Below are 27,978 nucleotides of genomic sequence, written 5' to 3'. Positions count from 1 at the left end.
AATCTTTACATCCACCGCAGGAACTATTACTATTGTCCCTATATTAAAGATGAGGAGGGCCGGCCCTGTGGCTTAACGGTTAAGTGCGTGCGCTCGGCGGCCGGCGGCCCGGGTTCGGATCCCGGGTGTGAACCGATGCACCGCTCCTCTGGCCATGCTGAGGCCGCGTCCCACATACAGCAACTAGAAGGATGTGCAGCTATGACAGACAACTATCTATTGGGGCTTTGGGGGAAAAATAAATAAAATAAATAAAATCTTTAAAAAAAAATAAATAAATAAAGATGAGGAAACTGATGCACGGGAGGCAGGGCAACAAGCCCAAGATCACACAGCCAGAGACTGATGAGGCCAGTATTTGATTCCACAGTCCATTCTTTCCACCATAGTTTTTTTACTGCCTCCCTTGCTTATCTTCTGTGTGGTCTTCGGCACTTCCACTGCTCATTAGGTCACTTAAAACATAAAAAGGGGGGACCTGACAGTGACCTTGAACTGAATCCTGCCCACATCCCACTCTACTGCCATGCTGCTCTGAGACCAATTGTTGGGTCCATGGAATTCTGTGGACTCAACACTAGATAGAGCACAGGCACTGGAAAGGATTCCACTTTAAGAAGCATCCGCTCCCACAGCCATGACAGTCAGAAATGACTTTTTTAAACATGCCAACATCCCTTCTGATAAGCTAGATGCTGGGGATACAGAGATGAGTTAACAGGGTTCTTGCTGTGGAGAGCTGTTTGTCAGAGATTAACAGGCTCTCCAAAGAGCGCACAGACTGGATGTTTGTGCATCCTGTACCTCAAGTGCCTGGACATAGTAAACATTTAATAAACGCTAGTGACGTTGAAGATAAGGCGGATGCACGACAGAACACGTTAAGAGCCAGAGAACAAGAAGGCTGTGGTTTAAAAGCATTTAATTCCTGACTTTGCCACTTCCCAGCATCTTGAACAAATGGCCTCATAGATCTGTGCTTCACTTTTTTCACTTGAAAATCTGGAGCCCATAATAGTAGCCATGATGTAAAACTGTTAAGATTAAACGAGATGATACACGTAAAGCTCTTAGTTCCAAGCCTGGCATATAGTAAAGGTTTAACAAGCACTAAAAACTATTATTAGTCTCAGCAAGGTATTTGTATTTTTAGGAGAAAAGATAAAAGTGTAAACAACACGTTCCTCTTGGAGGAAGATTTATGGTGGAAGTGACATTTAAGATGGCTCTTGGGAACACCCCTGGGGAAGAGAAAAAGGCATTCCAGGGGGGTGAGCCATGAACACAGGCTCAGAGGTGGGGCACATATGGGGTCAATTTACGATTTAGGATTGGTGGGTATGTTTTGGAAAGTAGTGGATTAGACTGGAAAGCCAAGTGAGAATCAGATTTTGGGTCTCCAGAGCTTGCTTTCTTTGGGGTCAGGAACAGAAGGCAAACTTCCTGGCCTGGGGTAAAGAAAGTAAGTCATCTCTCAGATGTCGACCTGACCAAGACAGACTGTCACTGCCTTTGCTCCTCTATCTAGCACTCAGTTACCCAAGTTACCCAGGTGAAGCAGAACAGCCTCTAAATGAGGACACAGCACGCACTGACATGGACACAGAGGTGCTGCTAAAATGTGGAGGACGTCCTTGGCAGTGATTCTGACCTTTTGAATTGCAAATTTCTTTCAGCCTGTGATCAAAAGCTCTACTATGGAATGTCTCCCCAGAAAAATGCATGGGTATCAATTGTGCACATATTTTCAGAAAGCTCATTGTCTCCTTGACATCTGTGGATTCTAGGCTAAGAGTCCAGCCCCGTTTAACACTATGACTCAAAGTGTATCTGGTGGGTCCAGGTGATCCAGATGCCATCACCCCCGCCCACCCTAACCACCTGGTCTCTGCCTGTCTGCAGCAGCAGCACACTGGGAAGGCAGGCAGGGTTCACACCACAGGAAACTACAAATCACCTGAGCCAAGTCATCCTGCCAGCATGAACATCAACTGTCTCCATGCCCTCAAACTCTGGGGTCAAGCCCCAGCCAACCAGCCCCAGGTCATGTTAAAACTATTTACTGGGTCTCAGAAACATGGACTAAGGCCATCTGCTTCCCCACTAACACAAGAAATGTGGTGTTCAATCCGTCAACTGGTCACCCAATCTTCCTACCCAGATTTTCCCTTGCTCCTTCAAAGGACACAGGACCCCCACTAAGTGGTGATGGCAATGGGGCCATTATCTTGTCCTATCTCAGTATTTGTCAGCGCCCATCCAGATGATGCATTCAATCAACATGTATTTACTGAGGCATCTTCTCTGTGCCAGGCATCAGGCTAGGGACCAGAGGTACAACAGTAAACAACACAAACACAGCCCCTGTCCGCCTAGGGTTTACAATCTCAGCATTGAAACAGGATCTGAAGATTCTTCCTCACTTCCCCTGCGCCTGACAAACACACCTGCATATGTGACTGTCAAGTGCTTAATAACCGTAGTTCTTTCTCAACTCTGAGGTAAGTTTCCCATTATTCCCATCATACCGAGGGCATCGAGGTATTAGGCAGAAAAGCAGACCTCAATTCTGGTCTGCTGAACTCCCAAAACTCATGTTCTCACTCACAGCTTCCCCACCATCAGAGGCAGAGGCCCCAGACCCAGACATGCCGCTCAACTAGCTTTCCTCTAACATTTCAGCAAAAGGGGCCCTTACTTGCCACATCTCTAAGGCCAGTCTCGGGCATTCCTAGCTATTTCCCACATCTTACAGTAGGCCTTCCTTTCAGGAAGTTATCAAATGCTGGCCATGCCCCAGGCCCTGGGCTGTTTCACGTGCCCTCATTAGCAACCCCATGAGGTAGGTTGTCCCTTTTTAACAGACCAGAGGCTCACAGAAGTCATTGCTTGAGGGAGATTGCCTCACTCCAGGTCAGTGCTGATTCAACATCCCTACCCGGAGTGAGATACTTAGAAGAGTACTTACTGAGACCTGCTTGAACCACCGCAAAGTCAGAAAGCCCTATAGGACTGTTATCAGAACAATCCCAGAGGAGAACAGTGAAAACTTGTAATTTTCTGAAAAGAAAAAGCCTATGCCACATCAAACAGCTCTCAGCACCTAACACCCGATTAGGTCTATTGGATGTCTTGCAATCAAGCCTGCAACGTGACAGCTGTTTTTTAACTTTGGCCCACATGACAAGACAACTGAAGACTAGCTATCCTTTCTTATAAGGCGTGAGTTGCTCAGTTCATCCCGCTCCCATGCCAGGCAATATAGCTGGCTAGGTGCACAGTAACATAACACACCCGGGCTTCCTTACAAGCCTCCTTTCTCCTTGGCCAGACCCACAGACCTACCAAGAACCAAGAGTCTAGCCTACGCTGTCCAATACAGAACACCAGCCACATGCTGCTACTGGAAGTGGCTAGTCCCAATTAAAACATGCTTTAAGTATAAATAAATATACAATATACACAATTTCAAAGACTATTATTAGAAAGAGTAGAATTCCATTCATTTTTTTCATATGTTGAAATTTTAACATTTTGGAGAAAATGTTACTAAAAAATCAATCCCAACTATTTGTCCTCTCTAATGTGGCTACTGGAAAGTTTAATTACACATGTAGCCTTGTTACATTCGTACTGGACAGCACTACTCTTAGAGAGGGGGAGTGGAGCCCTGGTCTATTTCAGGAAGCCACCCTGCCCTCTCTGGTGGCTGAGCTCTCTACAAGCGTTTCCCAGGTGAAGTGGTCCAGCAAACTAATTCTCCCCAATTCCAGGAATACACCTGTGACAGGTTTACAGTAAAACTAGATTTTAAAAAAATTTTCATTTTTTAAAAATGACCTTTTATGAACACATACCCCTAAAATGTTACTGACATGCCACGTACATTCACTTTGAAACGAGTCTTGGTGAGCTGTAGGCTCTAGCTGTCTGCTTCCTGCCTGCATCCTTATAAGCACTTACATAGTTAACTGTAGCCATGTCATATTTTTAGGGCAGTTAGCAACAGTGCATGAAATGTGTATTGTCAAGCTAAAAACAGGAAAGGCGCCACTCCTTCCAGGGTCAATCTAAGACTCCAGAAAGAGACAGCTTTACCACCTGGACCCCAACCCAGATTCAACCACCCAGGACCAGACACTCTCTGGTGAGCCACGAGGATGATGGTGAGTTATCACAAGTCAGGACTTTCTTGTTCACGTCAGTCAGGGAAACAGCATTCACCAATTAACACAAAGGCTGGTACTGCTGCAGATGCTCTTGCTACTCTGCTGTAAAGTTCGAAACAACTGAGTGAAGCACCATAGTCCATCGAGGCATTTTATTTGCACATATGTATTACATCCCTAGAAAAAGAATCCCAGGATTTTCCCTCCTGTGTGTTTTCGTCTTGCTTCTTCATGGTCCATGATGCCAGCTGAGGTTGTCAGTACAATGAAACTGGAGAGTTAAAAAAAAAAAAATCCTGGTGAGTTTTTCCTAAAAATAATTCAACATAGAGCTGCTTTCTGGTACAGAAAAACACCAACACTCATCCATGCTTAAGACATCTTCTCGTAATGGACACAGACTAATGCTGCCGACACAGGCTGGCAGTGCACGGGCATGGCTCCTGGAACCAAAAGACTCAAATCCAGAGACGTGAGCTACACACACTCACATGGCCCTGCCTTCAGCTAACACTGAGAAACAATGCTATTAAGCTTAATTGAAAACAAAGACTGGGAACAACTTTAACTTCAAAATGTGACTCTCTGCTCTCAGGCAAGGAAACATGGAATTTAAAGCATTAAAGCACTGATTTAACCTTGATTGAACTGCTTCTGCCACTTACTGTATGTGTGATGACAAGGAAACTACTATATAGAGAGACAGTCATTCAAACAATGGGAGTGCCACCTGGCCTGGCTATCTCGTGGGTTACTATGGGGATCAAAGACACAGAAGGTAGTATGTCAACTGCGAGGCATTAAAAGTAGTATGATAACTACAATCAGAAATGACTCTCTCCTAACACTTTGTCTGTAGTACAGTAACCATGAAGTGGGAGTAAATTCAACCACGTCACCAAACGTATGACTGGGGGGCTTAAGACTCAACCACAAACAGATAAGCACTTACTGTGTCAGACCCTAAAGTGCTTTACCAGAATTAAATCAGGTGATACTACAATTTGTAAGAGAACTATTACCATTTTTACAGATAAAGAAATTAAGGCTATGACTTGTCCAAGGCCTCATAGCTTTAAAGTAGGAAAACAAGGATTTGAACTCAGTCTTTTACCAAGGATAAAGATTTTCAAATTGAGTTTCCCCAGAGGCCTAGGGTTCAGAAGTGATTCGGCTACAGAAGGGCATTACAGGGCCGGCCCCATGGCTTAGCGGTTAAGTGCGCACGCTCCGCTACTGGCAGCCCGGGTTCGGATCCCGGGCGTGCACCGATGCACTGCTTCTCCGGCCATGCTGAGGCCGCGTCCCACATACAGCAACTAGAAGGATGTGCAGCTATGACATACAACTATCTACTGGGGCTTTGGAGAACAAAAAAAAAAAAGGAGGATTGGCAATAGATGTTAGCTCAGGGCTGATCTTCCTCACAAAAAAAAAAAAAAAAGGGCACTACATCAAACACACAACATGCAATACATACACTGAGCCAGACGAGCAGACATGAAAAGGGGACACAAATCTGCTGTTTCAGTCTGCTTCAGGTCTCACACACCTCTCAGAACCTGAAGCCTGACACATGAAATGCGGCAACACGTAAATAAGCTAACCCTTGAGTCAAGCTGGTTGGGGACAGAGACAACCACTACCGCTGTAACCAAAAGAAACCTCAGCTCAAGTCCAACTGCATCACAGCAGTTCTTAACATTAACTTCTTTTTCAGGAGGAAAATCAACTCACCCAAACTGACGGGATGGGAGCAAGTTATTTTGCCATTTTTCTAGATCTTTCAGTTGCACATCAAATCTGGGGCTGATCACTCCACACTGTAAAAGCATAACAGAAAACATTATTTACACGTCACCAATAACAGAAAAACTGAGTAGCAGAAAACAGCATTTATAACTGCTAAATAGTCATACGAACCAACCAACCCAACATTTAATTTAACTATTCTGTGCATGCTCTTTGATATAAATGCCATTTGAAAACTACACTGATTGCAGACTATGCTTGCTTAGGGAAAAAAAGTGAAGTACTGAAAAAATCAATAAAACAGGTAGAACAAAAGGCAATAAATACACGGCAGTGTCAGGTCACCAGCGTGTGTCTATGAGCCAGAGTTGTCCCAGAACAAATGACCAGATTTTAAAGAGCTAAGAGACCAAGCCTTAGGCAAATAAAACTGTAGTCACTTTTTTTTTACATAGTAAGGCTGAAATGAATGTGTAGCGTCTCACATCCTTTGCCTATAAACTAAAAATGCAAAATATCAGAATTTCTAAGGGACAAGCCCCAAAGGCACTCAACTAAAATCTAAGAACCGCTGCTCCACACCAATGATGTGCCACCTACATTTCTGAGGCCTACCACCCTAGACCCCAGAGAAGTGTTTCCAAACTAATCTGGCAAAATGGGTGGAAGCCAGAAAGAGCACAGTTCTTACTGTTATCTCACCTGTCTGCTCCTAGGACACAGCAACAACTACCCTCCAAAGCGAGAGCTCTCCAAGAGCCAAAGCGCTATACTTGAATCCCCCGATCATACGCAAATCCTAAATCCCAATAGATGTCCAGACACCCACTAGGCTACACGAGCTTTCCCATAAATTCACACAAGGTCTATGAACAGATCAGCTGGGTTTAGAAGGTGGAAGCCAAGTGGATCAAATGCCTCTAATTAATTAGAGCTGAAAAGGATCCCCCACTCAAACCGCTGCTCTAAAAATCACTGGTACACTTCAAGACATCAACGCAGAAAGGCTCCCACTAGTAACACACAAGAAATGACCATGTAAGAACACTGGGGATTAGGACTCTCCAAGTGTAAACTCCAAAGGGCTAAGAGAGCGGTAGCCAGTGGTGTGTGCACATCCACACAAGACAATCCTGACAAAGATTCCAAGACACACAACTGTAAACTAAAGGGGACTGTGAGGTTAGAATTTACTGAAGTCTTCGGAGCAGTTACACTTTCCTAGGCAGACCTCAGTCCGTGAAACTGAAAATGGGCCTGTCCTGCCCAACTGCCCTATGCCAGGAAGCGCCCTCAAGTCCTCCTTTGTATAATACTATCCTATCAGCTACGCTATCACCTGATTGTCAAAGGCAATCACACACTGGATGGGAGGCATACAGGGACAGGAACAGGGAAGACCAGTTCCTTCTCCAAGCAGGCTACAGTGCAAGACCCTTCTGAGGCCACCTATGGGGGCCTCAGAAAACCTGTACCCAGGTTTTCCTTTATTCCAGCAGCAAAAATCCCTCATTCAGCTAGAAGTAAACCAGCATACCCTCTCCCAAACCAGATGAATCTTAAGAGAATGTGATCAATGCCAGAATTTTCTTAACTAATCTAGTCTCAACACTCCCTTATTACTTCCCAGCCCCAGGACATTTCCAAAATAAGTGTACATCCATCACTCATGTGCCAAACTGAGGCAACAATGTCTTCTAAAGGAGGAAAACGAAGTTCAGAGAAACCAAAGTTTTGCCCAAATGAGGCAGCTAAGTAACTGGCAGGGCCTGGATTTTAACTACCTCTTGGCCAGAATTTTTCAAACTAGTCTACCAGAGAACAAGGATGCCACAAATGAGTTCCATTTGGGAAATGGTCTGTTCAAATTTATTTCTCAAGCTATTATGTACAGTGAATGTTCACGAGGAATTTGGTATGCAGCACTTCTCCAACCTAAAAACTTTTTTTTTTAACATCAACTCAAAAACATAGACTCAAAATTACCCTTGAAAACTCTTCAAATCCCTCCCAAGGCTTCACATCCAGTAGTTTTCATCTAACATTAAGCACCTATCCACACGTGAAGCATGTTCACTGTATAGGGAAGCAACTTTGTAAAATGGAAATTGTTGAACTAGGAAATAACCTCACCAATCTGGCCCCTGCTGCTAACCATAACTCACTTTCCAGGCCTGTCTTCCCTGCATCTGTGTTGGACTACAGGATCTGACTCCTTGCCAATCTCAAAGTTACAAACTTGAACACAAAAAGTGGGGTAGCAGCTCAGGGACCTTAACTAGCTTAACCTGCCCCCAAAATACATACAATCAGTTAAGCCACAAAGTCAAACAGATCAAACAGATCCACTAGATTCTGCTGACCAAATCAAACTGAAATGGGGCACAGATCTCAAAGACACATGCACAGCCTATGCCAGCAGAAACAGAAGTATTAATACTCTTATTTAGAGGAAGTATTAATACTCTTATTTAGAGAACTCCACTCTTAGAAAAAACCAAGTAGACAGGAAGGACAAAAGTCCTTCACACTGAGAGCATTAGCGGCATTGAGCCACCCAAGTTCAGTGAGGTGGGCACTGTACCACCCAAGATTCAAACACCAGTACCACCAGCTGTTCACTTTACCCCAGCCCTCCTGCATCTTCCTTCAGATAGCTCAGACCCCACAAACAATAGGTCAACTAGCAATTCTAGAGCCAATACAACCCCAGAGAACAAACGAAGTAAAACGTGATATAAAAATTAACAATGTTAATCCATTCCTTAAGCAATTTTTTTTTTACCTCACTAGCTAAAGCAAGCATGGCACCACTATTCAGTTTTACACGGGCAGTTACAACACGTAACACCATGTTACATAACTCTTAAGGTTCTTAAATGTCTAAGTCAATGCTTACCTTGTTTAACCTGCCCGTGAGGTTCACAACAATCTTCCCAGCTCTGTGGTCATCAATGATTTCAAATTCGCCAATGTAACCTATAAAACATAAGTGACTGTATTAAATGGCAGATATCGATTCGACACACCTGAATATTTACGCTCCTCTAGTATTCCCGCTGTGTGCCTACTAGATTCCTCCCTCATATCATCTCAGTGATTGGTTCTCTAAGCAGTTTAGACAAAGACAGACGCTCTGTATCAGAACAAATTTTCACAGCCTAGTAATACATAAAACTTAGGGGACAACACCCCAAACAACCCACCCTGCAATTCTAAAAAGGGGATTAATTTCCCCTTGCCCCCTCACAGCTTCCCACTCCCAAAGGCTACCTTGTGCCCAAGACGTGCAACAATCCTCCTTTCCATCCCAAGGAGCTCTTACAAGAGCCCAGAAGCCCTTTCAATGACATGTTGCAGCTGTAATATTACACAAAGAAAGGCCATTTTAGCTCCCAACACCTAGCAGGGCATGCCACAGACAAACTCTTCCTCCTCTCTCAACAGTCCTCACCTACCTAGTGTTTTTGGAACAGCATCATTTGTCCAGACTACCCCATCCACAGCCCAAGTCAACTGCAGTAGTTCCCAACTGACACTATGTTACACCCGGCTGACACCATGGCTGACACACACCTGGCTCCCCCTCTTCCAAGTCCTCCCCCTACAATTAAATATTTCCACATCAAAACATAAAACACAGCAACACACTTACCATGCTTCATCATCACAGTTAGAAACCGGACGATGACTTTGGAGCACGGCCTAATGAGAACCTGGCGTTTGCCTCTCTTCTCGGCGTTGTTGATGCTCTTGAGAGCATCGGCCAGGACGTTCATGCGCACCATTGTGGCTGTGCGGGGAAGACAGAACAGGGTTTACCGGCATGGCCAACACCAACAGGCGCCCAGCCACTCCACTGCCAACACATCCTTTTCTCTCCGCCTCTACCGTGAATTTCTCCCACCTCTAAGCAGGCTGGTTCCCCCGTCTCCCCAGCGGAATATGTCAGCTACCAAAACGGAAGCATCAGCTCTGGTCCGGCAGTTATTCAGAACGGGACCGACAATCACCACCGATTTCCCAACTTCTGAAATCCAGCAGCTTCTGCACTATTTACACTGTTCTTTACACCAACTAACTCAATGTCAGCCTTGTCCCAATATCCGAAAGGTACTACCTTTCACCTAACACCTGTAACCACTGAATGTCCGTGCTTGTGCCATCTAAAACTGTGTCCCAAAGCAAGCAGGGGCAAACAGAAACACTGGACATGCACCAGACTGAACTCTATCCCACTGGCATGAACTGCCAGATACTCTCAATAAAGTTTTGAAAGCTAAGGATGAAGGAAAGCACGCTTCAAGTGCCAAGAGCAGGGATCCACGCTGCTTCCTCAAGCTCAACCCAGCGTCCGAGGGGGAAAGCCCAGAGCCCAGAAGGTCCAGGTTAGCTCCGGCACACCGCCACCCCGCTGAGCGGCCTCCGCCCCCCGAGCTCCCGGCGCGGCCGCAGGGATGGGAAGCTGCGTGGCCCACCACGGCCACCGTCCCCACCGCCCGGAGCCTAGGCTCTGCCTCAGCCACTAACGGGGGCGGGGGGGTCCTGACACCACCGACCGAGCCGGGGCTACCGCCTCTCCGGGCGGTGGAACGCTCCGGTTCCGCCAGTGCCCCACAGGCCGAGCTCCCCAGGATGCAGAGCGTGGGGCGGCCGGGCATGACTCTCCCCTACGCCTGCCCGGACCCCCGCAAGGACAGTCTCCCCGGCCCGGGCGGGCCCCGGCATCCTCGCAGAGGTCCAAAGGCGAGCCTCAGACTGCAGGATGGCACCGATAGCCGACGGATGACGCTGGATCGCTGAGACAGAGATACTCACCGGCACGAAAAGATGGCGGAAAGAGGACGGGAGGGGCGAGCGCACGGAGTTATGGGAAGCGGGCGGGCTATCGCGAGACTTTCAAAGGACCGCCAAAAAAAAGAAAAAAACGATTACTTAGTGGAAGGAGGTGGGTGAAGGGGCGGAGCCTCTTCAGGGATGGGCAGTAGAGAGTCGATGGAATCGACCTCCCCAGGTGAGGCCAGGGGGAGGGGATTCGGAGTTTCGACTCCCTTTTAGCACTTAATCTGTAAGAATTAAAAATGACAACAAGGGCCTAGATATTTGCTAATTGCTATTGCAATAACTGTTCACTATTTAGAATAAATTTTGACAATTGCGTAATTTTGGTTCTCTGGAAGGACTTAGGGAAATCGGTAATTGCCTCTGGGGAGGGTATTAGAAACTGGAAGACTCGCTTTTCTCCCTATACAATTTTGGTTTTTTTATTTGAAACGTGTGTATGTATTATATTTTCAAAGAAGTCAAAATATATTTTTTAATTGGTGGTTCCTTTTTGACTCTCCCTAAATCTTAGAAATTATTTACTGGGGCTCCAGAGGTTTCTTTGGAGTTCTGGGATACTCAGTTCGGAAGAAAGCCACCAATGTTTTGAAATAGACTCAGGATTCTGAGGCAGTAGCTTTTATCTGCTCTTCTGCACTCCGAGAAGAACCAATTTGGATAAATGTTATCCTCTCTGAACCTCCCCCAGATGTAAACTGGGGGTAATAATACCTACCTCTTAGAGGTTATTGCGAGGGGCCGATGAGATAATGGTGGCAAAGGGCTCGCACAACGTCCGGCACGTACTAAAAGCGCAACATACGTATTCTGCCACTGGAAAGAACAGGGAGTTGTAGCTACCGCTTGAAGCCCAGGGTCTGATCACCTGAGATGTTAGCTCAGGGCTGATCTCCTCACGAAAAAAAAAAAAAAAAAACCTTAAGTCAGATCATGCACTCTCCGAGGGCTCCCATGACCCTCAGTAAAATCCAAATTCCTTACAAAAGCTTACAGGGTCCTCCGCGACGTGCACACCTGCCTCCTCGCACGGGCGCACCAGACCTCAGCCCCCACCATTCTCCTCTGGCTTGATTTTCTTCAAACACTACAAGCATACTCCACTTCCGGGTCTTTGCATTTGTTTTTGCCTCTAACTTGAACTTTCCTCCCCCAGTTAGCCAGGAGGCTTGCTCCCCGGCTTTCCTTTAATCACACACACACACACACACACACACACAGCCTTCTCCGGGTTCCCTCCAGTCCCATTTTCCAAATTAAGTTCCAAGCAAGCAGGGGTTTGGTCAATTTTGTTCACCACTGTACTCGCAGCTTCTAGAGAAGTTATCTGGCACATAATAGGCACTCCTTACATATCTGATGAATGAATGGGCAAATTGGTTTCCCCAACTGTAAAATGAGTATGATACTAGCAGTCACTTGAAGTTGCTGTGAGGATAAGCGAACTAATCCGTATAAAAGGGATCAACACAAAACCTGGTAGAGTGCTCAATCAACGTTTATTACTAGTATATTGTCTCAGCTCACTAAGTCCACATCCATCCACTTCTCAAATTGTAAGTGAATCTTGAAAGCAAAGCTCCCAATTTGAACATCTCAGGGAATATAGAATTCTTTGGTGATAATTTACATTACAAAAGGAACATTTGCTTTTTTAATGAAAATTCTCTTGAGGAACTGGTTCCCTGTACATGTTTTGTTTACTAAAAATATGGAGTTCACCTTCACTGAGGGCCTTAGCAACAGCGAGGAGTTAAGTGAATAAACCCACTTTCCTTCAAGAGCCTGACCCTAAATAGAAAAATAGCACCACCCACTCTCTCTGTATACACTTCATTCATTCATTCCTTCATTCATTCAACCAACATCTAATGAGAGCCTATCATGTGCCAGGTGTGGTGCCAGGGGGTAAGGGGACAAAAATATCAGTTTCTGCCCTTAAAAGGTGCAGATGCCAGTAGAGGAGACAGACCTCTAAATAACAACCGGGCAGTGTGCCATATAGGATGCCAACATGCAGTGCTGTGGGAATGCAGAAGGGGCCTGGGAAGTTGCTAAAGCTTTCACAGAGGAGGTGCCATTTGATCTGTGTCATGAAAGGTACCAGCCACTACCAATTCATGACTGCCACTAAGTGCTTCCTGGAGATTAACTTTCCTAAGAACAACAAAGGCGATTATACAATGCTCCTATGGGATCTGTACTATTATCCCCATTTCACAAATGGGAAAACTAAATTCAATCTGAAATTGACTCAATCTTAATATTTTGCTTTAGCTTGAAAAGTCAAAGCCAAAAAAGAGGGGTGACTTGTCTAAGCCACTAGATAAATTACTTTGTGGGGTTTGGATCTACGTCTACCTGATCCCAAAACGGTAGGATGTGCAGGGCAGTAGCCTAGGATGGACTAGGCTTATAACAGCTCTAAGAACTAGGAGGGCATGGAATCATATAAAGATGGCTAGAAATCTCAGAAGGGCTGGGCGGGAATTGGGAAATAGGGTAGAGGAGTGGAAATGGAGCAAAGTGTACAAATTGTGTACAAATTGTCTCACAAGCTTGTGATTTATTTATGCTGTAGGCAAACTGGAACCTGCTAAGAGGGCTTCAAATAGGATTGAACATGATCTGAGTTGTTAAAAATAAATGGTAACAGGGCCAGCCCCATGGCCTAGTAGTTAAGTTTGGTGCACTCCGTTTTGGCGGCCCAGGTTTGTGTGTTCAGATACTGGGCATAGACCTACGCCACTCATCAGCCATGCTGTGGTGGCGACCCACATACAAAGTAGAGGAAGCTGGGCACAGATGTTAGCTCGGGGCTAATCTTTCTCAGGGAAAAAATAAATAAATGGTAACATGAGCTGCTGGCATTAAATCACTTCTAAAAATGCTCAAATCCTTTCCCTCTTCTTGGCACAACGAACTCCAAATGGCCTCCTCTTGGCATCCTGTGAACTCTGGGATGATAGGACCTCTGCTGAAGGTGGTACCAAGGCAAGTGTCTTTTGCGTCTTTTGAGGCAAGGAACTTTTGCTGTGGGCGGAGCTAGCAAAGGGGTAGCCCAGCTGGCCTGGGGAGGAAGCCAGCCAGGTGAGGTGGCCTGAGAAGTCCTCACAGCTACATGGGGGAAGACCAGCATTTCAAAGCATTAGGTAACCATGGGGTGCCTTTGGGTTGAGACTTTCCTTTTCTGGACATCACCAAACCCCCAGGAGGGTCCAAAGAAGGATCCATACTTTTGGGTAGTGCTTAGAATTTGATAGTCAACCTGTTCCCAGGACCACTAAGTATTGATAGCAATACCCAATGATAAAACATCCAATTTGAGCTCTAATTTTAAAAAATGTTTCAAGGGCAGACACGTCACCCACCAATTACTTACTGAGCACCTCGTGTACTGAGCTCTGAGGTGGGCCCCGGGGTACAGAGGTGCCCATGGCGGCCCCTCTCCTTGAGCCTGCATTGTGCTCTGCCTGTTCTTCTGGCTTGGCCCTCTCACACATCATCTTTGGCCATCACTCATTCATTGTATTTCCTTTTCCATGTGGCATGGTGCCTGGATGTTTGCTGAATAAGTAAATTTAAACCTTTTATTTCATTTTGTTCTTAAAGAGTAACTGATAGGGGGGCGGCCCCGTGGCTTAGCGGTTAAGTGCGCGCACTCCACTGCTGGCGGACCGGGCTCGGATCCTGGTTGTGCACCAACACACTGCTTCTCCAGCCATGCTGAGGCCGCGTCCCACATACAGCAACTAGAAGGATGTGCAGCTATGACATACAACTATCTACTGGGGCTTTGGGGGAAAATAAATAAATAAATAAAAATTACAAAAAAAAAAAAAAAAAGAGAGTATCTGATAGGCATGTAATGGTGTCACAGGGTAGTTCATTAATTGGATTCACAAATCCAGTCATGTAGACATTGTACTGGCTAAGGTAAAGAAAGAAGGGCACGAGGAGGAATTGCAGCTTTTTTTATTTTCCCCTTTTACACAAAACACAGTAGAAGAAATAATACAGGATTAAAATCTCACAAGTGGTTAACTGGTAGAACACACATACACAAAAAAATCTGGATAGGAAGACAGGCTTATTTACAATGAGGAAACATGTAAATTAAGGTAATTTGTAGTTTTCATATGAAACATTAAAAAAAAAATCCAACATATGCTACATAGGTGCCACTGTTTACAGCAATATTGAAGGGGAGAAAACAACACTTATTTAGGGACAGATATTTCACAAGGTCCAGGTTTTACAGCATCAGTGCAATAAATTCACAAAACTATATTACAGCATTAATCAGAGTTTAAGAATTGTTCCCAAATATGTCACATTTTCGGCCCTCAGAGGTTCATTCCTAAAGATTTCAACTACTCTACATTTCTAGCTACTGAGAAGGAGAATGATTCTAAGACGCTTCCGAGGAGTTACAAAATCTCTGTAGACCAGAGGCCAGCTATCATGGCCACAATCTGTTCCCACCAACAGCCCTTGCATTCTTCAGAGAAATAGCTAGGAGACAAGTCAGAGGCCAGCATAGTCACCACCTCCTTCCTATGCCAAATCTACGGAGACCAAAGCAGCCAGCATTACCATGTGGTGAGAATCTTGAGGCTTACCTTTAAAGGCTTATTCTGGTCTTGAAAAACTAGTAGGATAAGGTTATTTTCTACTGAAATGAATCTTGATTAAACACAGGAAGACATTTGTCCTTTATTGGCTGGTCTCGGAGTGAAGGTCAAAGACATGAGTCTTAACCTATTAAGTACTTTAGTTTCAGTCAGCAGAAAATCTGAAATTAAAAGTATGCTAAAAATCCTAAACACAACCTTTTGGAAGCCTGCTATTAAAAAGCCTTTAAGGATCTACTAACTTGAAGTCTAAGTGCAAGGGGACAAGAAGTCTAAGCCTGTCAGATTCCTCATTTGGGAGGAAGGATCAATGTTTCCTCCAAATTGCTACAAGGGAGAAACCAACACATACTAGAGCATGGAATTGGTCTCATTTTATTCCACGAGGATTCTTTCCCACGGTATAGAAACAGAATGAGGAATGAATCTTAATTGGTCTCTTCATCAGAAGCGGTAGACTTGGTCTCTATATTCATGTGCCGGACAGTTTTGTAAGCAGACTGTGGAAGTAGACAGGAGAACCAGCTTCCTGTAGCCTCCGACCACTACCTTGCATCGAGCTAAAGCAACGACCAACTCGAACAATTATCCCGAGTCACTGTTAACTGGACTAAAGGGTGAAGTTCCCCACTACATTATTTTAAAGGAAGTTGCCTAAAAGTAAGAATTCAATTAACCCTGGGTGAGAAAAATCAAAACAAGTCGTACTCACAAACGAGTCGTCCATAGAAGGCCAAATGATGAGAATGCACCCCGCAACACCTGACATGAAGACACTACGCATAAAGCCTTACTTGGCAAGTCTGAATTTCTACTAATTAAGGGCAGAATGAGGGAGAGCAAAGAACTACTTCTGTAACATTTTAGTATCCAGAGAGCATAATACAAACTGTTCCCAAGGACAATGTATACGCTACTAATGACACTGAATAAAGCAGACGCATTATTCATTTTTCTTTTCTTTTTGTTTGAGAAGCTTGTTTATCTCCCTTTTGGCCATTCCAATGTACTTTGAAATGATTCCATGTTGGTTTAGTCCAGGAAGCAACAGTATGAAAGTCACTTAAAATAAATAAACAAACAAAATTAAGGAGGCAGTAGTTAACTTGCTAAAGGTCATTACATTTTACAGAAGGTAGTTCCCTGGACTATTAGACACTCCAATGGGAGGAAGCAATCTGAAATCCGTGATTTCTGTCAGTCTTTATCCCCAGAAACTTCTGCTATCATACCTCCCAATCTCAGATAACACACTGCTTATTCTGACCTCTTGCACGTTACTTTCTACCTTGGTTATACTGTCTTAACTTCCTATAAGACCACAAACCCCCTGAAAACGACGACCTGGTTTCAGTCATCTTTCTATGCTCCCACAGGTCCTTGATCAGTGCGTTAAACTTGGCAGGCACACACATATTTGTTTACTGACCAAGTTCCCTTAGACTTCACTGGCCAGGATGTGCCTGGAGTTCCTCCTTCAAGACTTACCTATCAGGTAGGTGAGAAGAAGGTTGTGGACTTGCTGTCCCACCCAAGCAACCGCAGCAAGAGAAATGATCATGGTCACGAAGTACTAATAATAAAAATAACAAGAAATTATCAACTCCTAGAAACAGACTAAGAAGCATAACTTTAGGAGGTAGTTTCAAAGGTTGGAAAATAATTGTTTTTTTTTAAATTTTTTGTGAGGAAGACCAGCCCTGAGCTAACATCTGTTGCCAATCCTCCTCCTTTTGCTGAGGAAGATTGGCCCTGGGCTAACATCCATGCCCATCTTCCTCTACTTTATATGTGGGACACTGCCACAGCATGGCTTCATAAGCCGTGCGTAGGTCCACACCCAGGATCCAAACCTGCAAACCCTGGGCCATTGAAGTGGAGTGCCCAAACTTAACCACTACGCCACCGGGCTGGCCTCAATAATTCTGTTTTTATGACCACTTTTCTTTAAAAACACTTGGTATGTATATATTATATAAAACCCATAGAAATCTCCATTATATCTACTTTACAGAATTTAGATACATTCCCTCCTAGAATTACTGTAACTCTATATACAGTTTATAATATAAATTTTACTACTTTCACAATTAATAACTTCACACAGTAACCTCATGTGAACCTAAGACACAAGAGAACAAATCCTTTCTAAACATGTCTTTTACTTTTCTTTCAGTAAGTAAAAAAGAAGAGAAACAAAAAAATTTTGCTTGACTAAAATAAAAAATTAAATGCAAAATGTAATTTTAACTTCCAGTGATTCAGTCTAACAAATACAGATAAACATTTCTCAATGTGCTCAAAGGAGTTAAACCAATGGATAATGATAAATATCAAACTACAACTATTAAAACAAAAAGACTCTCATTAGGCTACAATGAAGTAAAAATGGACTCAACCTTAAAATTTTGCTTACTTAATTAAGTCAGAACAAAAAAAGTACCATTTTAGGCTTTTCTTCCTTTAGTGTGAAGAGGCGTTTCCACCAGCCCACAGCTCTGCGTCGCGTTTTGACTAGACTGCTGCAAATTTCATGGAATCTTTGCTGTTGCTCAGTGGTCCTAGAAAAAGAATTTCCCCTTTACTATAGTAAACAGAAATATACCATCTCCTCAAATTTAAAAAGCTATCTTCTAAAGAAAAAACAACAATGATTCACCATTATCTTATAAAGGTAAAAAAGTTCTTGTACCATTAAGACATCTTTTCTAGCACAGGAATAAGTTTCTACATAAAGACACATGCATGTGTGTACACAGTAATGGTAATCTATGTTTCTAAAGCCACATCTGGTTAATGAAAGTAACAGAAGACCCATGACTACTATGGGTCATGCAGGAATCAGTATACATTAATTTCTCTATTCTTATATTATTTTTCAGATCCTAATGAATCCTGGGTTGTAGCCCATCAGAGTCCCACTATTTTGAGGAAGATGTGAAGTTTCTACCAAACAGCTGTATTTGAGCACTCTTCAGTAAACAGTAACTACTAGCATTCAAAGCATAATACCCTCAACTGGGCTTCATATATTTGATGCCAAGGCAGCAGCATACAGCTCAAATCCAAATTCTTTATAAATTTAGTCCCAGTGAGGGAAAATATAATCATAAACAGCAGTAAAAATACAAAAAGATCCTCCAAGAAAGCCCTTTTTTATTTACAATGTTTTTTGGGTTCTGATAAAAAAAAAAGTTGTTTCTGTCTTCTTTTTGCTATACAGGTATAATGGCTGCTATTATAAAGTAGGCCCTATGCTGGGGGATGTGTGGCCTTCTCTCCTCTAGTCCTCGTCCCTGTAAAACTGCAGTGATAGATACAGTAGACGGGTTTCTGCTGAGCCCTGGAACTTCCTGTAAACAATCAGACCTTATATGCTACCCATGGTCAAGGCTTGATTGTGGCTATGTAACAGTGTCCTTCCTTGCCCACAAAGATCAAAAAATAAAACTGCTCTGTCGATAAGACTGAGCCACATACTGATTACCATGAAACTATCAGTGTTTATTTCTGAAAACTTTTCTCCAGGAGTTATAAATTAGCAGATTAGAATGTCACCTGGCTAATACAGTCAAGGTCAGAGGTTGATTCCTTTTGTTAAACTGTTACATTGCATAATTGCAAACTTGCCCAGAAAACAGCGGCATAATTCAATTTATTGCTGCACGTGAAAAACAATTCAAAGGATATTTCCCAATACTAATCCATTTTGCTATGGGGGAAACACCTTAAATTAAACATGCTTAATTATCCCATAACTTAAACAAACTCCTCCAAGATGTCTGAATTTGTTCTCAAAAGTCCATAAGGCATACATCTAAAATTTTTATTTTTACAGAATTATTTTATAATTTGCTATTATTGGGGCAACAAAAAACTAAAGGCACAAGTAGACTACTCATCAAATTAAAATAAACTACCAAGGGAGAATAGCAGCTAGAAGAAGAAAATCTATTCCAGCATCTACTTGTGTTCATTATTTGGATCAAAAGTGAGAAATGCAACATTCCAGAGGGAAGTTAAAATACTTTAATATGATCCATAGCCACTTAACTATATCTTGGGAACTCATAAATAACCAATTCAAAAAACAGTATAATTTTATTTATTTATTTATTTTTCCCCCAGAGCCCCAGTAGATAGTTGTATGTCATAGCTGCACATCCTTCTAGTTGCTGCATGTGGGACGCGGCCTCAGCATGGCTGGAGAAGCGGTACGTCGGTGCGCGCCCAGGATCCGAACCCGGGCCGCCAGTAGCAGAGCACGCGCACTTAACCGCCAAGCCACGGGGCCGGCCCCAAAAAACAGTATAAATGAAATCAACAATCCACCTGTATACACAGTTTGAACCTATTCTGAAGCACCTGCTCTGCATCCAGCTAACCACCACTGCACTGCCTCAACGTCTCAACCTTAAACACAAGATCAATCTTAAAGGTCAAAACATTTCACAGCACCCAGAAAAGTGTCTAACATAAAAGCAGACATTCAATAAATAGTTGCTAAACGAATGGACAAAAATCTACCAGTTACTGTTTTCATATTCATTCAAAAATAATGCATGAAATTAACATTACATCTTAAATATCAATGGAAATAAATGTAAACATACTACTTTTATAGAAAGCTCATTATGAGTTCTGCTATCCTTGATAAAACATTACCTAAAAAAACCTCACTTCCATAAAAAAGGTCTAGAAAGAAAAAAAAAGGTCAAAATAAATGCTAGACCATAAAAGAACTATGGAGATATAAATACCAGAAATTCATGATTTACATCTGAATCAGCTAAGAAAGTCTTCACATAAAAGCAATAAATCTAACCCCTAAGATTCTGATGGTTAGACAATTCTCTGTGCTTAATTACAGGATACTAATCACAGCCACCAGGTTCAGGAACTTCTCAGAAATTAGACTGCCAAATCCTTGGGCCACCTACCATTTATTGGAGCCAAAAATTCTAGGTGCCAGAATGGGAACAAGGTAGTCAGCCAAGCACAAAAACATAACAAAACAGGAAACACCGGACAGAACAGATGGATCTAGATAGTAGATAGTCCTGTTTTAAAAAAAAAAAAATTAATAAAGGTTAGAAAACCATAGTTATTATTATTCCCAGCTGAAGATGCTTATTCACTGAGTCCTCTGGTTCTCAAAGATGTTATTTGCCCTTTTCATTCTAACTTTCTCACAAGTGGTTTTCCAAAAGCTTCATGACATGATGACATCATAGCTGCAATGGTTAATGCAAATACCAAGAAACAAAAGCTCTTTGGGGTCCTCAATACTTTTTAGGAGTGCAAAGGGTCTTTATTCAACTGCATTAGGTTACTGAGTTTACATAAGTACTACAAATTCTGAAAACTAGGCGAACTGCTCTAAGGAAAGGCATTCTTTACAGATTATACATTACACAAAAGACTAAATGAAGGCTGTGTATGACCTGAGCCCTTACTAATAACAAGCACAATCCATAGCAATTGAACAGTGCACTTACAGAAACACCAGAGAAACCACCCCCATGACGGCAGGTGGAAACCAGGCTCTCTCCCAGCGCAGGACCTTGTCAGCCATCAGCATCACTTCTCCCCATCCTTGCAGCTGCTCCTCCAGACTCGCAGTCTCTGCAGCCTACGCATGACCAACATTTAAAGCGGTCATTTTACCACTCTCAACATTTCTGTGGTTCCTAGAGAGTTAAATTCTTCCAAGGCACCAAGTGTGTGTGAAATAGCTCTTAACCAAATCACTATCTTAAACAAGTTAGTTTCCAAAAAACTGCAATTTTCGTACCAAAGACAGAAATTAATGGGGAAAAAACTATCATTTAATGGTCCCCGTCCAAGTCCAAGTACTGGGCTATTATTTACATACACGATGTAACATAATCCTTATAGAGCCCCTCAAGGTAGGGACAATTAGATCCATTTTACAATGAAAGAAAGCGAGCTCAGAATGGTTAACCAACTTTCCCAAAGTCATGCACTAAGTGGCAGTGCCCAAAGTATAAAATTAGATCACTTTCAATTCCCCCATTTCAGGTAGTTAGAACTGATCTGCTGTTTTGTCATTCCATTGATTTAAACCCCTCCTTCTAAATCCATTAGGAAAGCCTCTCCCTGAACAGCAATTTCTAAAATAGCTCTTTGTGTAATGGAATCATTTAGATGTTGACATCATTTACACAATTAAGGAAAACTCGCCAAATTATAAGAAGCATTTTAGCTCAATATATCTCCTTAATACAGAGCTTCTTACACTTATCAGGACATTTTAGTTAGACCTCAAATTTCTCTGCAAATCTGACTATCAGCTGAAAGCAGACTTCTAGGATGAGCTAATGCGGCAAAAAGCCCTTAAGCTGATTTGGGTAGAGGAAAAAAAACTGGAACATGTCCTTATAAATGTTATTACAGGGAAACATGCAAATAACAGGGGAGAGTGCAGCTTAATCTTAATGAAAATGCTATCTGAGCCACACTGATCACACTTAGGTGTCAATATTTCTGACTTCATATACTATGCTTAATATAGTTAAATAAGCAATTACTATGTGCCAGAAACTCTGCTGAGTATTTTATATGCTTATATTTTAATCCTCCCAAAAAGTTAAAAGGAAGGTGGCGTTACTAACCTCATTTTAGAGAAGAGGAAGCTGAGCCACACAAAGGTTAACAGATGTGAATCCAGGAAAAAATAAGGTCAAAGGCCTCGCTCCCCTTAAAGCTACACTGCTCTGCTGGGCAAGAGCAGCTGAGCACCAGGCCAGGATCTGTCATTTCAACAGCTGTGTGAACCTGGGCAACTTCTTTGTGCTTCAGTCAATCCTCTTAAAAGCAACCTGGCTAGGGCTAACTAAGCACAGCACTGAGAAGGGGTGTGGTCTGTGTGTGTAACGGGGCAGGTCATGCGTTTCTAAAAACCAATGCAAAATGAAAATCACGCACAATCAAAACTGCCCTGCAAAGTCACTTAATTCGTTAGCACCTGGGCTCTCGGAAAAACCAAAAGTGAAAAATTAAATTCTTTGGTTCCTCTATTCATTGTGGTTGTGGCGTGTGGCCTGTCTTTCCCTGGGGAAAGGCAACGGAGAAAATGCACGGATTTCTCTCGTTTTTGCCTAGATCATGCCGTGAAATTCGCAGAGGGGTTACACTTGCCCGCCTGGGATACCATCTCACTGCGGTTCCTTCGGACCCCTGCTTATTTCTGAAGTCGTCCTGAGACCCCCCCCAAAGGCTTACAAATTCCAGACCAACGCCAGGACGCCCACTGTCCTTCCAGCTGGACCCCACGCCCAGTTCCCCGCGGCGAACTCGCAGCCTCCCTGCCGTTTTAAGCTGTGCCAGCTCTAACAACCGGGCAGCAGCCCTTTGACCCTCCACTCCTGTCCAAGTCTTGGGGGGAAAAAAAACGAAAGGACATCCAGGTTAAGATCAAGAAGGGGGAAACCCGGATGCGGCTGGGGCCTGGGCCCCCAAAGCGCTCCACAGGCCCCTCGCGGCCGTCTGGCCCAGGCTGCACCCCAGGCTCGTCACAGCCCCCTCGCCCACTTCCTACTCAACCCTCTTCGTGACTGATCACGCGCCCTCCTCGGCCGGTCCGCACCTTCCCCAGGGGACGTCAGGGGTCCACACGACTAGGGACTGCCACCCAAGAAGCCCGAGGGGCAGGCGTCGTCGCCTGGCCTGGGAGCCGGGAGAGGAGGGCCGGGCCCGCCGCGGTGACAGGAACGAGGCCGCAGCGCCGCCTCCCTGAGCCCACCCACGTCCGCAGGCCCCGCTCGGTTCCCCCGCGACGAGGCCCCGGGGCTCACCAGCAGGTTGGTGCTGCGATTATCTCCCTCCGCCATCGTCCCCGAGGTGCCGCTCAGCGAGCGCCAGCCACCCTCCAACGCAGCCTTACTGCAGGACCCGCACAACGACTCCAGCGCGAGGGTACGCCCCGCAAGCCGCTTATATAGGCTGGCTGCCTTTCCCGACAGACCCCGCGAAGCTCGCTCCTCATTGGGCAGATCGAGCTCAAGCTTAAGGGGAGCCGGACCAACCGCTGCCCAGCGCATGGCTTGAAATCGAGGTCAAAGGCGAGCGGGGCCGCTCCGGGCCGAGGGGGCGGGGCAGGGACTGACCAATCAGCGCCCAGGAGATGTGCGACGCCCCGCCCAGGCCTCTCGGCAGCGGTTGAAATGCGGCCGCCCCGGGTCTGGTTTGGCCTCGCTGGCCCCAGGCGTGGACGCTGCGGTCGTCTTCGGAGCCTCTTCTGCTGGAGTTCAGAGCAGCTAAGGAGCCTCTCTGGAATTTAGTCCTCGAAGAAATATGCCACGCATATCAGGCGGAGGGCAGAGATGGGCCTGGGACGCTAACCTCGATGTCATGAAGGGGGTCGGCTGGGACCCCCTTCCCCACCAGGCGGGTGCCCCCCGCCCTCGCTGTGCCCCTGGGCGGCTCCCCCTTTCTTCTAATCCCCGCTCTGGTCAGGCCACCGGGCGGTTTAGCCCAGACTTGTGACTCGGAGACTCGTGCCCACCTCTTGAGGTTTTGAGGACAAATGAGAAGAGCTATTTATGTAGATTTTTTGCAGTTTTTCCTTCCTACCCATTAGTAATACGGCCTTAGCTTGATAGGGAGGGAGGAGGATCTGGGTCTAGTTTGAGAACTTGTGAAAAATGCACTGACTTATCAAGTTGGCTTATTTACGTGGAGTCTTTAAGGAAATTCCTTGTGGGGCACTTCAGTTACTTAGGAAACTGCGAGCTCCCTATCCAAAAAAGGACTCGTTTTGACAGAACCTTTCTTACACTGTAAGTCATGCTAAGGAAAGATGCAAACCGTGGGATTCAGAGGCAATTTAGGAATTAGATGAACTATGTTGAGACACTTCCTTTTCTCTCCAGGATTTCAACATGCATTAACAAGTGCTTTGATTTTCTTTACTTGGTACAAACAAAATCAGGCCAAATGTTGACCTGGTCACATTGTCTGTTTCAGGAAAATTTATCATAGCTTTTAACTTCCAGCCTTTTATCCTTTTATAGTCATCTGTATTATGCCATCGAATTTAGATTACTTTAAAAGCATTCCTTAAATAACTACCAGGTTCTTAAGAGTTCAGGGAAGGCATAAAGAAATTTGAGAATACAGCTATAGCGCACATGCAGCTCCTAAGAGAACCAGGGGGGCAGGAACATTGTGAATTTCATGAAAGGGTGTGAAATTTGCCATGGATCTGTGAAAAAAATAAAGCAACTGGATTAGGTATCAACACTTGGTGGGGGGGAGCCTTTGCAAGGGAAGGGGCCTCTTCAATAACGTGCCACTTTGGGGGATGTTGGGGGAAAAAAACAGGTGATGTATGCAGTCACATAGAGACCCCATTTTGGGAGACTTTAAAGCTATCGAGTCGCAAGCCCTCCCCTACCTCTTCAAAAGAAAATTAAAAGGTCCCTAACAATCAGCAGCCACATAATAGTGCATATGTTGAGCACTTTGAAGGCAAAATTTGCTTACAGGCACAGTAACATTCACTGCCAAAGGCGAGGCCAAGGAGTTATTAGGCTTTAAACATCGACATTTCTACTTTTGGAGATCAGCTTTTGCTACAGAATGCTTCTGGTTTTCACCCAAGTTCCCTATGTACAACTTAAGAAGAAAGACTTTTCAACACCAGCTTGTGAAATTGAGGTAGGTGAAAAGAATTTAAGTAACTCAAACAGCAGAAGTTCTCCATGGAGTATTTTTGTTACTCAAGGAATGTGTTCCCAGACCTATCTGCAACTTCAGAGCCTAAGTGCTGCTGTAAGGTCTGTCTTTAACTTACAATTGGCCTTATTAGAGGGAAAAAAAAAAGCCTACCCTTAGCGTAGCTTCCTTTTGTGCTGTTTTTGTACTACAAGGACAGGATGTGATCTTTTGAAACGTGCCAAATGACTTAACAGTTAACATAAACCCTCCTAACATAAACTAGCAGCAACAAATGCAATCTGATTTCCAGATAATGAAACAAGCTGGACATTTTAATTCTGTTCTCCTTCTGAGCTTTCATACCCCAGGGAACATACATGTCAATAATGTTCTACAGTTTTGTTTAAATATTGACAAAATTAAGCTTAATACATTGTACCTTAATACTAAGAACTTTCCCACTGAAGTAAAATTTCCACTGCTGTTCAAAAATAGAACTTGGAGGGTAAAAAATTTACTTTTTAGAGAATTAAGCTTTAAAAAAATTTTTTTGGAGGTATTAATGCTTAAAAAAAAAAAAAACTACCCATATTCCAAAATTAAGTTTTCTGGAACCTACTTCAACCAATAAATTCAGAGCTTAAATGCTATGTCTTTTAAGACTTTATTTTTTGAAAAACAGGTATTTCATACAATCTTTGCCATGTTAATGCAAATATGCAGAACATAGGCATGTATTTTTGTTTTCCAAAAGATGCATTACGAACATTTTCAGGAAGCTGGTGTGATTTATTCAACTTTTAATCTTAAATACAATCACAAAATTATACCCATCAGGAGGCATTACAACCTTTTGTACAGAGAAGCCACTTTATTTATACAATGTTACTGGGACAAGGAAGATTCAGTTCAACTCAATTTGCTCTTATAATAAGGGTGAAGGAAATTAACAAGTAAGTGAAGTATGATGGTGCCACTGACATTACAGCTGGAAATATAAGGAAATTTAAACCAGAAAAATAACTGACACAAGAACTTTAAACAAGAGCTGAAACTTGGACTTGCAGGAAAAGAAAAAGAAAAATCAGCCTGTTTTGAAAGAAAGAAAACATTCTACAAGTCTGCATTTCAAAACAAGCAGTTCCTTAAGTTTACCATCTTCGAAAGTCAAGCTAATTGTATGACATTTTTACATTAGCACAACAAACAGCTTTTCCCTAGTAAGCCCAGTCAAATTCCCACAGAAAGCAAGAGACTCTAAGCAGTTCATGTTGTACCACTAACCCCTGAACCTATGAAGCTTCTCTCAGCCTGAGTCCATTTGCCCTCCTGTAAATAAGGGATGATGACAGTTACCCAGGCCTAAAAAGCAGGAAAAGTGCAACACACCCTTAAGAGGTTCATAATACAGTGAATTTCCCCTTCCCCAATGTCTGGAAAAATCTATAATGCTAGCTAGTTTTTCCCCACAGGAGGAAACTTTCTAATACAACCCAACTACTTTCTTTAAGTGACCCTTATTTAATATATTCTACCTCCTTGATTTAAGTGGGGGGAAGTCCTAGCTCTAAATTACTGGCATTTTACAAGCTCAAGAAGATATAGAATGGAAGGTCAATGGTTCTAATTTTATGTAAAACAAAGGTACTTAAATTGCTAATAATAAAGCAGTCACTGATTTTTGATGTATATGAATACGACTAACAGGCTTATTGTAGGTGCTTTCTTCAATAGGAAAAGAATTGGGAGAAAAGAAGAACCAGCTCCTTTGATTTTAGTACTGCCAAAACAAGTAAGCCCCCAGAGTAATTACAAATATGTGGAGGAAAATAGGCCAGGAAGACTTTTCAATTTAAAGTACTGCCTATAAAACCCCAGATTTAAAAGGAACTAAGATTGCACATCAACTGTAATATTTGGCTGTACTTGCATTGCCCTGCTCGGCAGTTTTTAATGGCTCTTTCCTTAAGTTTCACACATCAGAACAACCACAATTAAAAAACAAAAACAAAAACCTGCAATTAAACCAAGGCAGATAACACCAAACATTGGACAATATTAAGAAAACTACATACTAAGCCTTAAGGTAACAGAGGCAAGTGTTAAGGGCAGAAGTGATGGAAGTTTTTCTTTGTATTATAAACCCTCACCCTGAACCTGGGGTTTGGGGTCTAAAAAAACCATTTAGGGAAGCAGATCAAGAGGCTGATTATCAGTTCTCACACAGAAATCTCACAGATCTCAAAAACAACTCACCACAAGTGTCAGACACAAAAGAATCTTAACAATCACCTAGCAAACTGTTAAGAACTCATAACCGGAAATAATGATACTGCAAGACACACCAAAGAAACAGAGTAAAAGAGAAACACAGATACAGCTCCATAAACTACTAAGCCTCCACTGCTTTGTAGAGAAATCAACTAAAATTCAGGCAATTCTAGGAAATGAAGACAACAAAACACTTAAGATAAACTTCAATTTCTAAGGGTACTCTGAATTGAGGAAGAGGTTGTAGGTTATTCTGTACCCCCTGAATCTGAGAAAGAGAGAGAGAGAGGGAGGAAGAGAGAGGAGGAGATCCCTGGTTTTCCATAGGTATTGTGTATCATCAAAAATGTATGACTTCATAACCACAGCACTCTAAACTTTACATTAATTTACAAGATAATCCCCAAAATATAGCCTTGTCTTCTCATTCTGCTATTATCACTGGGCCTTTTACCACTGATTAAATCTCTAACTGAGTTCTCTTACAACAGTTCCAATGGCAAGGCTACTTGCAGAATGACTGCCCAGAGGAAGTCAACTGTACAGACTGGAGGCCCGTTGTCGAGTGCAGTAAAGAGCAAGCTTTGAAGTCACCAGTTATTCATATCTGCCCCACAACCAAACAGGTA

The 27,978-nt window shown here is 43.4% G+C and overlaps 2 protein-coding genes across 3 annotated transcripts; both read right to left on the bottom strand.

Moving 5' to 3' along the window:
- Window positions 1–4,306: 4,306 nt before the first annotated feature.
- On the bottom strand, window positions 4,307–10,796 carry RPS15A (ribosomal protein S15a). Of its 2 annotated transcripts, none has more exons than XM_058569965.1 (5): window positions 10,740–10,796; window positions 9,577–9,714; window positions 8,821–8,900; window positions 5,907–5,992; window positions 4,307–4,440 (listed from the first exon to the last, which is right to left on the bottom strand). In XM_058569965.1, exons 2-5 carry the CDS (start codon window positions 9,707–9,709, stop codon window positions 4,347–4,349), a joined length of 393 nt encoding a protein of 130 aa, XP_058425948.1. In that variant the 5' UTR covers window positions 9,710–9,714; window positions 10,740–10,796; the 3' UTR covers window positions 4,307–4,346. The 2 variants fall into 2 exon arrangements, with proteins under 2 accessions (XP_058425948.1, XP_058425950.1); XM_058569967.1 differs by lacking the exon at window positions 10,740–10,796 and adding an exon at window positions 9,829–9,843.
- Window positions 10,797–14,722: 3,926 nt separating this feature from the next.
- On the bottom strand, window positions 14,723–23,324 carry ARL6IP1 (ADP ribosylation factor like GTPase 6 interacting protein 1). The gene is made up of 6 exons (XM_058569964.1): window positions 23,215–23,324; window positions 20,896–21,029; window positions 20,338–20,457; window positions 17,841–17,958; window positions 16,886–16,970; window positions 14,723–16,459 (listed from the first exon to the last, which is right to left on the bottom strand). Exons 1-6 carry the CDS (start codon window positions 23,248–23,250, stop codon window positions 16,341–16,343), a joined length of 612 nt encoding a protein of 203 aa, XP_058425947.1. The 5' UTR covers window positions 23,251–23,324; the 3' UTR covers window positions 14,723–16,340.
- Window positions 23,325–27,978: the final 4,654 nt, after the last annotated feature.

The sequence above is a fragment of the Diceros bicornis genome, chromosome 26 (genome assembly GCF_020826845.1).
Source record: "Diceros bicornis minor isolate mBicDic1 chromosome 26, mDicBic1.mat.cur, whole genome shotgun sequence".
NCBI classification, from domain to species: Eukaryota; Metazoa; Chordata; class Mammalia; order Perissodactyla; family Rhinocerotidae; genus Diceros; species Diceros bicornis.
Note: the sequence above shows the minus strand (reverse complement) of the source record. Positions and strands in the feature narration are given on the sequence as shown.

Bases quoted from the DNA above. Each gene is read 5' to 3' on its own strand.
- RPS15A (XM_058569965.1), bottom strand. From the start codon at position 9,709: ATGGTGCGCATGAACGTCCTGGCCGATGCTCTCAAGAGCATCAACAAC. The intron at 8,901-9,576 runs GTAAGTGTGTTG...TATGTTTTATAG, and splicing joins AACTGTGATGATGAAGCATG to GTTACATTGGCGAATTTGAA. The intron at 4,441-5,906 runs GTGAGTTGATTT...TTAACTCTCCAG, and splicing joins CTCCCATCCCGTCAGTTTGG to TTTCATTGTACTGACAACCT.
- ARL6IP1 (XM_058569964.1), bottom strand. From the start codon at position 23,250: ATGGCGGAGGGAGATAATCGCAGCACCAACCTGCTG. The intron at 21,030-23,214 runs GTGAGCCCCGGG...GGTCATGCGTAG, and splicing joins ATCGCAGCACCAACCTGCTG to GCTGCAGAGACTGCGAGTCT. The intron at 20,458-20,895 runs GTAAGTGCACTG...TTTTTAAAACAG, and splicing joins GTGGTTTCTCTGGTGTTTCT to GACTATCTACTATCTAGATC.